The 13,337-nt window shown below is 43.6% G+C and overlaps 1 protein-coding gene across 1 annotated transcript in view; it reads left to right on the top strand.

The window, feature by feature from the left end:
- Positions 1-11,159: 11,159 nt before the first annotated feature.
- Positions 11,160-13,337, top strand: part of SP3 (Sp3 transcription factor) — a 57,654-nt gene continuing 55,476 nt past the window's right edge. The window contains exons 1-3 of the mRNA XM_074338189.2: positions 11,160-11,468; positions 12,087-12,223; positions 12,760-12,879. Coding sequence (XP_074194290.1) covers positions 11,462-11,468; positions 12,087-12,223; positions 12,760-12,879 — 264 coding nt within the window. The 5' untranslated portion in view covers positions 11,160-11,461. The remainder of the gene's footprint in view (positions 11,469-12,086; positions 12,224-12,759; positions 12,880-13,337) is intronic.

The following is a 13,337-nucleotide window of genomic DNA, read 5'->3' as shown; positions in this document are numbered from 1 at the left end:
AGCATTTGATTTTGCCCTTTGTGGAATCTAATGTGAGTACTGTATCTAGAATCTAAAATTTACCCTGACTCTTGGGCAAGTGATTTAATCTCCTTTTAAAATTAAAATGATATTCTGAGGAATTTAAAGTCCACAATGGCTAATGTAAACATGAAAATAAGCACTGACATTTGCAGAGTTCAAAAATAATTTAGGGCCCCAAGGCCCGTATCACCAGTCTAAACAGAGAACATCATTAGACAAACACAAATTGAGGGACATTCTACACAATACTTTAGAATTACTCCTCATAAGAGTCAAGGTCATGAGAAGCAAGGAAAGACTGAGAAACTGTCACAGGCCAGAAGACTCTAAAACATGATGACTCAATACAATGTGATACCATGAATTAGATTCTGGGACAGAAGAAGGACATTAATGGAAAAACTGGTGAAATCCAAATAAAGCCTGGAGTTTAGTTGGTAGTGACACACCAATGTTGGTTTCTTAATTTTGATGAATGTGCCATGGTAGTGTAAGATGTTAACATTGTAGGGTGACTAACCATCCAGGTTTGCCTGGGAGGGGGTTGGGGTAGGGGTTCTTTGGGATGTGGGACTTTGGTGCTAAAACCAGGAGAGTCCCTGGAAAATTGAGATGATTGGTCAACCCACGTTAGGGGGAACTAGGTGAGAAGTATATGGCACCTCTGTATTATCTTTGTAACTTTTTTTGTAAGTCTAGAAATATTCTAAAATAAAAAGTTTATTAAAAAGTAACAAAATAAATAAAAACAAAAGACAGCTTACTAATAATGGGACAGTAGGCTAAAGAAGTTAAAATCCATCTATTCAATACATTTATTGAAGTGCTCAGTTTTCTGCTGGTCTCTGCTTTAAAGTGGACAAATCACATACATCCAATTTATATAGTAGTGCTCTCTGTTATCTTGCTGTTACATTTTTAGAGATAATGTGGTTGTGGGGAGCTCCGTGGGTTTATTCATTTGTCCTTTTTATGCATTCACTTTTAACATACATTAAATACTCTTTAAAAACTGCACTTCTCTCCATTCTATGGCTTTATCCATGAATTTTACCTGCTTTAGAAATATTTCTCTCTAAGCCTTTCCTCATATATTCTGATTTCCTCCTCAAAAGTTTCCATGATTAAACTCTGATCAACCCTACTATGTACTAGTCCCTTTGCTATTCTCAGTCTTTCACTTTCAGTATTCTACTAGATACTTAAAAATGAAGATACTCTCTTCCTTCTATTTAAAAAATTAAGTTATAATTTTACATATAGTAAAACTCACCTTTTTAAGGTGCAATTCTAGGAATTTTTGACTACTAGATTTTTTTTTTTTTTAAACAGGACTTTATTGGGGAACAGTGTGTACTTCCAGGACTTTTTTTCTTTTTTTTTCTTTTTCCAAGTCAAGTTGTTGTCCTTTCAGTCTTAGTTGTGGAGGGCGCAGCTCAGCTCCAGGTCCAGTTGCCATTGCTAGTTGCAGGGGGCACAGCCCACCATTCCTTGCGTGAGTTGAACTGGCAACTTTGTGGTTGAGAGGACGCGCTCCAACCAACTGAGCCATCCCGGAGCTCAGGGGCAGCTCAGCTCAAGGTGCCATGTTCAATTTTAGTTGCAGGGGACGCTGCCCACGATCCCTTGCGGGAGTCGAGGAATAGAACTGGCAACCTTGTGGTTGAGAGCCTGCGCTCCAACCAACAACTGAGCCATCCAGGAGGCAGCTCAGCTCAAGGTGCCATTTTCAATCTTAGTTGCAGGAGGCAGAGCCCACCATCCTTTGCGGGACTCGAGGAATTGAACTGGCAACCTTGTGGTTGAGAGCCCACTGGCCCATGTGGGAATCGAACCGGCAGCCTTCGGAGTTAGGAGCACGGAGCTCTAACTGCCTGAGCCACCAGGCCGGCCCTTGACTACTAGATTTTGACTATTGTAATTCAAATATTTTCTTCATTCTTAGTAGATGTTTGAATTCATCGATAAAGATATAGGTGACTTGAAATACTTTCTCTTTGATTGTGTATCAGTTATAATAAATAAAACCCTATTGTTCATTCCCTAAATATCCCTTCTCACCTGAGTACAAGATTCAGATTATTAAGTTTAACTTCAGTGAATGACAGGACATTGGTAAATTTTGTAGGAAATCAACGATGGCAAATATCAGAAAGTTATGATTTAATTTAGAGTCAGCATGGATTTATGTCTTATCTGCCCTAGGTCTAGTGACAAATATCAGCTGAGGGAGGCCATGAGCCAATTACTTGGGATAAAGCACCATGAAAAGAATACTATACAAACAAGTAATTTAGAAGGTAGAGAAGTATGGTACAGGGATGACCTACTTAAGTAGATTAAACATTGACTTTGATATCAAAGGCTGGCATAGTTTGGAAGGATGGATGCAAAGCCCCAGGGATCAATATTAGGACCAATTTTATTCATTTTGTATGTCAATGACTTAGAAGAAGGAATATGCAGTAAGCTTGTTATACAAAACCAGAGAGAGGGACAGTCAGTACAAAGAAGGAATAAAATGACTTGAGTAGACTAGGAACATAAGCAGTTAAGTGGCTTCTTCAATGCAGCGTGAAGGAAATATGAAGCAAAAAGATTATCTCATAGTAATGTGAAATTAGAATGTTTAAAATAGAGTAAAAAAGTAAAAACTCATGACGTGAGTAAATAAGCATGCCAGAAATAAAATAATTCAAATGCTATGAGTAAGGTAGGAATATTGACCATAGAATTTAAATATTAATTTAAATATTAATATTTTAAAAGAAAATTAAGTATATTTTTAACACACTAGCCTAAGAAAATAACTCACTTGGATAGCTGTCAAGGGTGATAGAAATTAAATTATGGTTAGTTATCAATACCAGAAATGTTTTAAATGAGGTGATAGGGTCACCTAATTTATTATTTATTAGGATTTATAATTTACATGTACATTACACACACACACACACACACACACATATATCAAATGGCTCATATACAAACACTTAAAGATCTCCTTTTAAGTTTTTGATGATTTATTCAGCTAGTTTTGTGGCCCCTTTACAATTAGCAGGTCATATTACTAGCAGTTTCGCTATTAAAATAAGTCTGAAACTTTAATCCTAACGGAACCCAAATTCACGGCTTATTGAAATCAATGAATTATCCAATAGATATTTGTTGATTATCTTCTATTTGCTCAACATTGTAGAATTGTTTCTTGAACTCTTTTGTTAGACAATACATGTTTTTGATAAAGCATAAAAATCTCACAATTTGAATAAGTTAGTGTCATAGCTTAAAAAAAAATGTCCCAGTGGGACCAATGAAGAGCTGTTTTGTTTTCAAACCATACTTCACTCCTTTCTTGAGAATCACCTCTTATGAGCCACAGAAGAGTGAGACAGCATGCTTGTGCACTAAATGCTTACGATGTCAACCGTGGTGCCAACCCTGTTATGAATTAAGTGTAATATTAAGGGTACAGACTCCTAGTGTAACGGAAAGATAAAGGCAAGGGAATTGCTAATTGCTGGAAGCCGTGGCTTTATGGAAAGAAGTGGCTTTAAGACTTGAACTGAGGCCTAAAGGCTTTTTAGAATTTGCATGAGCCCTGGGAAAGGGAACTACAAACCCGATGGCAGGGGTAAGAGTGATTAAATACAGGGCAGTAAGGAGTTGCAAGAGAGACCCTTTCATGCAGAATATCATGGAAATCACTAATGTTTTTTGAACACGGTAAAGGAAGATTAATTTGATGGCAGATACAGAACAGAAAGGAGCAGGAAAGTCTGGAGTATCGTCTAGAGCTGCAGAAGTCCAGCTAGGGCAAAGAATGCTGTGATCTCTTTCAGAAGGAGTCTCGGTGGTTTCTGAATTTGGAGGGCACTCCTTTGGCAATGCATCTAGCGTACTTTAGATTTTGTTATTTCTCTTCTATGTTATCTAATCTGTGTTTTCTATTTTGTCTCTTAATTGGATAATCTGCTTCTTGTGGGTAGGGGCCATACATAATCTTGAGGAGTGGGGTTCAATAAAGTTTATGGTTTCAATGAATGGGTAGCAGAAAGACATTCTGCAGGAAAACTTGTTAGTTCCTGGTAACTGGCCACCAATGAGAGAAGAAAGCGATATGCCAAAGGTAATTTCATGTCTGGGCATCTGAGAAAATGATGAGGACATTGCTGTCAGAGATAGGACTGTCATAAGGGAGAAGAGAGCTGGTTCTGTAGGAAAAATTATGGGTTCAGTTTGGAACATTTTTAGTTTGAGGTGAAAGTGAGACATTCAGGAGGAATTTATAGTGCTTGGGGACAGGGAACTGGAACTCAGGTGACAACTAAAGATAAGATTTGTAATTGAATTTAGAGACAGGGCTGAAGTTACAGGGATGGTTGAGCTTCCAGGGGGATGAGCTTGTAAAGAAAAGCTCAGGGAATCAAAAACTGACTCTGGAGTAATGTTCATATTTAGAGGCTGGAAGGAGGGAAAGAAAGCCTGAAACTACACGGTCCAATAAGGTACTCACTAGCTACATGTGGCCATTTAAATGTAAACTAATTAAAATTAAACACAATTAAACATTCAGTTCCTTGGGCACAGGAAGCACATTTCAAGTGCTCAATAACCACACGTGGTTAGTGGCTACTGTACTGAACAGTGCAACAGAACATTTCCATCACCACAGATTGTTTTATTGGATAGCATTGCAAAGATACAGAGAAATGCTCATTTGAGAGGAAACCAGAGAGTAGGTGACCTTTCAAGGGAGGACAGAGTTTTCAGGAGGAAATGTTTACACTGTCAAATGCTGTGAAAAGCTGAAAAGGAATGAAAATGGGGGAGAGGGGAGGAAGGGGATGAAGGGGATGAAGGCGGGCAGGGACCTACGGCTTTGACAATAAGGAAGCTGTTGGAGACCATTAAGAGTAGCACGGTAGGACAAAAACTGGGTGTAGCATTCAATTAGGAAGGCAGTAGATAGAGACTAAGTTATTGAGACCTTGGACAAGGAAAGGAAAGAAAGAAAGACAATAGTTAGAGAAAACTGCAGTCACGTGGAGCGTTTTTAAAGATAGAGACTAGTTCATGTTTGAAGAGAAGGAGACAGATACCTGTGAAGATGGTAAGGGCTCTGTGTAGGAAACACTCCGTTTCTCTTTACTCTCACTCACAATACTTAGATCACTTCACTTCTGGTTAACAAATGTGTGTGTTTATTTCCCACACCAGACAATTCTCCGCCACCAGCTGAGTGTTCTACAACTCAATTCAGTTCTGACACTATCTACTTGGAGTTAGCGTCAGACCTCACAGGTTAAATGCTCAGTCCTACAAGGGTGTTTCCACTTCAGACACCAATTTCAAGTCCTAGGTTATCATCAGTACTTCTAACTGACGGACTATAAATTGGGGTTCCCACAACCCTTTCCTTGGGTTCAATAATTTGTAGAATGGCTCACATAACTCAGGGAAACATGTTTACCATAACGGATATAGATGAACAGCCAGATACACAGGACCAGGTATGGGGAAGGGGTGAGGAGCTTCCATGCCTTCTCTGGTCACGTCACCTTCTTAGCACCTTCCATGTGTTCAGTAAGCTTTCCGAACTCTACTTGAGGCATTTGTATAGAGACTCCATCACATAGGCATGACTGATTATTATTACTGCATTTTCCAGCCCCTCTCCGAAGGATTAGGGGGTGGGGGATGGGACTGAAAGTTCAAGGTTCTAATCATGGTTTGGTCTTTCCAGTGACCAGCCTCCTTCCAGGAACCCACCCAAAGTTGCCTCATTAAAACAAAAGATTCTCTTATCACCTAGGAAATTCCAAGGGATTTAGGAGCTTGGTATTAAGATCCAGGGTCAAAGACCAAATATTTGAACAAGAGATGCATCTAGTGCTCTTATCACATAGGAAATCACAAGAGTTTTAGGAGCTCTATGCCAGGAACCGGGGGCAGAGACAATATATATATTTTCTACTATTTCCCAGGCTCCCAAATCTGTGCCCTGCACTTTCTTCTCTTTTTAGCTCTGGGTTCAAATTTATAGTAGCATGTTGGCTATCACATGGGTACCCTGCGAGCATGTCCAACTCAACACATCTAAAACCAATTCATGATTGTCCATCCCATACCCATTCCCATTTTTTTACATTCCTTATTCCAGCTCATCTTTCCAGTTACTAAAACTGGAAAACTTAGTCATTTGTGAATCATTCTCTTCCTCCCCTCCACTCGTTCAGTCAGTCAGTTGCCTGAGTACGCTTATTTTACTACCTCTGCCATGGACTCATTTATTAATTTTTGCTTTTTGTTTGCTTAAAATAATGATTATGAAGTATTTCAGGCAGAGTAGTAATAGAGAGCAATATAACATACTTAGCCTAGTTTGAGGAAATCTTGCAAATACAAACAAAGCCCCCTGGAATACCCACTCAAATCTCATTCTTCTCTCCATACCAAGGGTAATCATTATTTAAAATTTAGCATTTATCATTCCAAGATTTTATAGTTTTATTCCATACATACGTATCTGTATACAGTATATAATATAAATTCGTATGTTTTAAAATTTTATATAAATGGTATTATACTGTTTATCCTGCTATAATAACTTTTTTCACTCATTTTTGAGATTTATACATGATGACTCATCTTTTCATTTAGTTATTTGTTGAACACAATTTATTAATTATTGTGCATTATATTATATATCATACGATATATTATGATTATACTGTATATTATATGTGTGTGTGTGTGTGTGTAATTGCATTGATATTTTTACTCTACCCCTTGGGTTGCAATGGAGTGATCACATGGTGTAGCAATTCAGCCATTTTAGGGGTAATTGGAAAAATTTTATTCCTTCAAGGCAGGTAAAAACCAGTTTTCAATATTTTCCACAGTTCTATCCAACTTTCTCCCTCCCAACTCATTCTTTATTTTTTCCACTTCTTACCTTCTCTAACTAGGCCTTGGGTACGGTTGGCTTTTTTGAGAGTAGTTGATGGATATGTCTGATTTACAGGATTAAAGGATAGAAAAAAATTCCATTATAAGATAGAAATCGAATCATGAAGTATGAATACACTTTATGCTGAAGGTTGTTGCTCATCGTGTAAGGACACCACACCTAGTGGCATCTGACTTAGGTCATTTATTAGTATCACTTGTTAGGTGAAGCTCCTTGGTAAGTTTGCTAACTTACAACCAAGAGAATTTCTAGCAGTCTATAGTCTTCTAAGAAAGGTAATTAACAAGACACTTTCTAGTATTCTGTAGTCTTCTAAGACAGATTATTAACAAAGGAATGCATAAACCATTTCTTCTCAGAAAATTGCAACAACACAGAAATCTCTCAATGGACTAAACCTCCTGAACTGACATGAAGATGACTTCAGAAGTGACATGGATAATTAGAAAATTTAGAACACCCAGGGATGTCAATAGCTGGATAAAGAGAATGAGATTTATTGAATTATAAAAACATCAGTCCCTTTGTATCATGATGATATCGTTGGTATGGAGCTTGAGTGAAAATGAGGGTCTAACTCATTTGAGATAGGTGATCTTGAAAGAGGTGAACTATTGTAAGGTCAAAGACATTTTATCATACAATATTTATTGGTTAATTGTAATTTTGTATTCATTATTCATGTTCCCACAAGGTAATTGTCTTAACATTCTTTTTGCTTATTAAATATTGGTTAGAACATCCCAAATATATGACCCCTAACACAAGGAGCTCACATTCTAAACAGACTTGCTTTAAAAGTGAACTTCCTTATAAATATGTACCTCTTTTATCTACTTTATTGTGTTCTTTATCCTTTCTTTTCTTTTTTCTTTACTTTTCCCATAATGGGAGGGTGAATCTCGTAAACTGATCTCTTAAGACTTGATATGTTGATTGGTGAGACCAACACATGTGAGTTTGAATCTGCCACTTATTTGAAGATGACACTAAGCAAGTCCCATAATCCCGCTGAGCTTCACTTTCCTCATCTATAAAATGACATACCTATGATACTTATCTACTAGCGCTGTAAGGATTAAAGATGTGAAAGAGTTAGCACATAGTAAAAGCTGAAAAATGTTACCTCTCCCTTTTGGTTGACTAAGAAAAAATAAGACAAGAGATATGGGTTTTGAGGTATATTTTTGAGAAAGTAGGGAAGATACGAAATTTGAAGGTCGTTAAATATACTTAGTTAATGTTAACCAAAATACTTTTGAAATAGGATAGTGATTATGTCAGTAGAACAAACTTGAAGATACCTGAAATCCAGCATGCACAGGTTAGAAAGAGACCCAGGGGCAGGTCAAAGGAGGGTCAAAATCATAGCAACAAAGGTTATGTTAAAGAGACATCGATTTAGGTGAAACTGCACAAAACCTCCACCTTTTTAGATAAAAAACGGTTGAATATTGGCAATTTCATGTGGTCCACTTAATCGATGCTAAGGAGGGGAGAAAAGCAGTAGAGACTACGAAGGAAAGGCAGAGTCCTTCAGGTGTGGTGCAGTTAACCAAAGCTGTGGACAGAATGGCTAGGCTCTTGCAGATGTGAATCAAGCATTATTTAGTGCCCTCGTCTCTGTGTAGAGAAAATGGCGGCGGGGGGGTGGTGTTGAAATGGGTGAAATAGTTCATGTGATTCTATAGACGTCTTTAAGGCCTTTCGATATTCATCAATTTCCAAAGGATTTAAGAAAATTTATAAAAACACATACAAGATTTAAAAAATAAATGAGGAAATTGAGGATAAAGGAAAATAAAGTGACACCCAGATCTCCTACTGTGATGTAAGCAGTGGCTAGCACAGAGCTTCCTCAAATCATCTTTGGAAAGGAGAAAGTATAAATAATATCCAGCACAGTGCTCCGTTCTTGATAAGCAGCTGCAATTCTGGATTCCCAAGTAATGTAGCAGTAGGTACCATTGAGAGGCTGACTTCTGCTGAGAAAACAGATTATCTTTTAATTAACATAAACTGTATTTCAAGATTTGACTAAACTACTGGAATAGCTATGAAAAGGTGTTTTTTTCCAGAGACTATTTCCAGCCTTAATATTCCATGACAACCACTCTTTCAAGTGTGGTCTGAGAGGGTCCTCTGAATCTGATTGTGTAGTCGTGATATTTTTGGTATACGTATCACTTAAAAGCACTGCATTAAAAGCAGAATTGTTAACTCTGGTAGGTCATTTTCTCTTTTCAGAAAGACTAGATGAAGTATTTTCTCATTTTATGAGGATGATCTGTAGACCAAAAAATTTGATAATGATTTCATTCCATTTATCAATTGGTATGTATGAGGAAATGAATTGAATTCCTGTGGCCAAGTACTTTGCTCTCTATGGGTGACAGGACGAAGATTGTAAAAGAGGCATGAGGTAATATCCTTAGACCCATAAAACACATCTCCATTCCTGGAAAAAACACCTCAAATATCTCTTCTAGGGAGAGCTATCCTCTATCCAACATGTCCATGTAAGAAAAGTGACAGTACTGTGACTTCCCTCTGTTTTCACTTGTTCTCTTCAGCCTCCCATCCCTTTTTCTATTACCCCCACCCGTTTAGTCCACACTTTAATTTTCCTTTAAAATGTAAGTATAAAATACTACAGCGTTTATATTATTTATCATTTAAAGTGATTCTTCTACTTAAATGAGACTTAAAGCTCCTACTTTTAGAAGAGATCAACCCCGTTCTTGGATTCAGAATTTCAAGTCTAGTTTTTCCCCGTTTATGGTTTTTAGGTCACTTTCCTGGAAGTTCTATCCATTGTACAATTAAGTGCCAATTAACCATACAATGTTTCTGATTCTATGAGAATAGGTCACAAGTTATAAGTGCTTTAGTTAGTAGAGAGGAAAACTCAGTCTCTCACAAATGGATTACGAATTCTTTTTAGTTGGAGCACACAAAATCTAGTTCAAGTGTGTGAACTTTACAACCCCATCGCCCCGTACAACTTTATCAAACAAAATGTAATAATCACAGTAAGTGGAACACTGATTCTTGAGTCAAATTTCTGAAAAAAGTGTACCGCGGACAGGGTTTCCACCTCTTGATTTAACATTTTTCTTGGCAATTAGATCTAAAGGTAATAGGCAGAGATGTCTCTCAGTTGGCAAAACACACGCATAAAACATGAACATTTTCCTCCCCAGGATGACAGCAAGATATCTAGGATGCCAAAAAGCAAAGGAGTGTTAACCTAATCGAAAGAGTGAAAGATTTTAAATTAAGGTATAACTAAAATGTTCCAAGAAAAAAAATATTCGCTGAGATTCACTATTTTAAAAATGTTGGCAAATGTTGATGGGCTTTCTCAGATGTTTTACTTGTTACCAAGACGATCCAGAAGCAGGGAATGTTTGTGCAGCAAAATGATTGTGCCTGGATTTTTTTATAAAAAGGATTCTGCACTTTTGAATATAGTATATACACGCCACGTATTAAATGAAATATACTTTAAGTGCCTGTTCTGGTGCCACTGGCCAGAAGGAAAGCTCTCTTCCTAGATGTGAGGTGAACTGAGATTTTTGTTTTAAATGCCTGCCTTCAGGGTACGTAAAAGCGGGAGATGGATTGGAAACCGGGGGCTAAGGGGGATGGGACCGACATGGCTCAGAGTGAATCTATGAGCTGAATGTGAGAAAATCCTCCTCCAGCTACGGAGGGGGTGTCTCCCCCAATACCAGCTCCCTCCCTCCGGGCTCGTGGGGCGGGTCTGGTTTGCTCTGTAGCAGCAGCGGCCGCAGCAGCAGCCCTGGGGCTGAGCGGCGGCAGCCTCCAGGCACTGCAGGAAAGCGGCGGCTCAGAGAGCGCAAGGCCCTGGGGAGATCCGGCTGAGGCTGCCACCGGGATGGAGGAAGCGTCGAGTGGAGCCGAGCCACCGGGGACGGATTTCCTCCCCAGCTCAGCTCCCCTACAGCTTGACGGGGCCTGTTCCGAGCGCCTGCGAGGTGAAAGAGGCCTGCGCCTCGGATCTGGCAGCAGCAGCCGGCGAGCGAACCGGGCACAGCGGGGTAACTGGCGAGCTGTAGCCGCTTTCGGGAACCTACGCCGCCACGGCCGCTCATTGTCTCTCCCTTTCCACCCCGGGCAAACAGGAAGCGCGCCGCCTGGCCGAGCGACGGACGGGCGTCCTGGCCAATGAGCCCTGCCAACGTAGAGCGTGGTGGCGAATGAGCGTGGAGAAGAGGGGCGGGATTTCCGGGCGGGCTGTCACCCTCTTCCCCCCTTTTGGGCTGGAGGCTCCACCTTTTGTGTTTCCCGCACAGTCAATCAAAATAGGAAAAAAAAATCCCCGGACCGCTCCGGCCGTGTCCGCCGCCGCTTCCCGCATCCTCTCCCGCCGCCGCCGCCTTCGCTCCTCACCATGTGTAAGGCGGCGGGGAGCCCCGCCTGAGGTGCCCTAAACACACTATGACCGGTACGTAAAGCCGAGAGAGAGCAACCCTTGCTGCTGCTGCCGCCGCCGCTGCCGCCGACCACAGCCAGCCCCGGGCCGCCGCTGGCGGCTCCCGGCCCCGTGTGTGCGACCGAGTGTCTGTGAGAGGCAGAAAGCCGCATTCCCCTCCGCCTCCTTCCCCTCCCCGCCAGCTACCGTCCACCCCTCAAGCCCCAGCAACGCCGTGTCCCCGCCGGGCCCCGGGGCGGGCGGCCCGGTCCGCCGGGACCGCATCCCCCTGTGTGCGGGCGCGGGCGGCGGGCGTGTGAGTGACTGACGGTGCGAGAGGAGCAAGCGCGAGTGAGAGCGAGCGGCGCGAAGGGAAAGGGGAGGAGAGGAGAGGGGGCAGGGGCAGCGCGGGGAGGAGGAGGAGGAGGGAAAGAGGAGGAGGAGGAGGGTTACAGGCAGTGGCGGGCGGGGGCAGCAGCAGGAGGGGAGGAGGGAGCCGCCGCCGCCGCCGCCGCCGCCGGGGGGCGGGTGGGGGAGGGGAAGGGGACTCGGTCCGGGCTTTCGGAATAATTTCGCCACGGCCCGCGGGCCCCCTCCCTCTCCTCCACCCGCCTTCCTCCCCACCCCCACCCCCCCGCGCTGTGCCTGCAGCTCCCGAAAAGCCTGTGAAACAAGAGGAAATGGCTGCCTTGGACGTGGACAGCGGCGGCGGCCACGGCGAGTATCTGCAGCAGCAGCAGCAGCAGCAGCAGCACGGAAACGGCGCGGTGGCGGCGGCGGCGGCCCAGGTGAGGAGCGGCTGAGCCCCGGCCCGGCTCCCCCCTCGCGCCGCTTTCTCCTCCCCTCGCCTCTCCCCTCCCTCCGCGCCTCTCTCCTCCCCTCCCCCCGCCCGGGGAGCTGCCTGCCCGAGGCGCCAACGCTCCGACCCCGCCCGCGCTCCCCCTCCCGCCGCTTTTGTGTGTATGAGTGTGTGTGTGTGTGTGTGTGTGTGTGTGAGAGTGTGAGAGAGAGAGTGTGTGTGTATGTGTGTGTGTGTCCGCGCGCGAGCGCGCGCGCGCCCTCCCGGGGGTGGGTTCCGGGCGGAAAGTGGAGGCCGGGCGCGCAGCCCGCCGCCCGCTTTCCCGGGGACGGCGGAGCTGGTGTGCGTGCTAGCGGGAGGACGCGAGCCGGACTCCAGGAGGAAGAGGAGGAGGAGAGCGCGGACTGGCGCTCGCCGGGGCGCAGCCTGCGAGGAGCGAGTCGCACTTCCTGTGCGAGCGGCGGCCCGGCCCTAACCGCCACCCCTCCCCCTGTCTCCCTCTCTGAACCCGCCCATCGGGGGTAGGACACTCAGCCGTCACCGCTCGCTCTGCTGGCCGCTACCTGCAGCAAGATAGGGCCGCCATCGCCGGGCGACGACGAGGAGGAGGCGGCCGCCGCAGCCGGGGCCCCCGCCGCCGGAGCGGTAAGTCTCGCGCGCGCGGCCCGCCCCCGCCGAGGCCCAGCGCCCGCCATCCCGGGCCTGCAGCGCGCCGGCCCAAAAGGCCTCCCGGGCGCTCGCGCCTTCCCGGATTCGGACGGATCGCGCAGCCACGGCGCCCTTTCCTGCTCATTCGCATGCCTGTTTAGATCAGGAGCCAGCCCTGGCTTTCTCTAAATTGTCACTGCGGAACCTCGATCCAAATTCACTACAAAATGAAGTCTGAGAGGGCGGGGGGTAGAGGACTCCAAAATGGATGTTTGAGCAATTCATATCACTGTTGAAAACTCCTTCGCTGAACACTACAAAATTTTCAAGCACAGCCTATCGGCCATAGATAGTATCAACTACAGAGGCAGTGACTTGAGTTTTAGTGTTTTTGAACCTGGAGCTTTTTTTGCTGGAAGTTGCTAGATCTTATTGATTTAAACCGTAAATCTTTA

The sequence above is a fragment of the Rhinolophus sinicus genome, chromosome 17 (assembly GCF_057876585.1).
Source record: "Rhinolophus sinicus isolate RSI-liver-muscle chromosome 17, RSI-T2T, whole genome shotgun sequence".
NCBI lineage: Eukaryota > Metazoa > Chordata > Mammalia > Chiroptera > Rhinolophidae > Rhinolophus > Rhinolophus sinicus.
The sequence above is the reverse complement of the archived record's forward strand: the minus strand, read 5'-3'. Positions and strand labels throughout refer to the sequence as shown.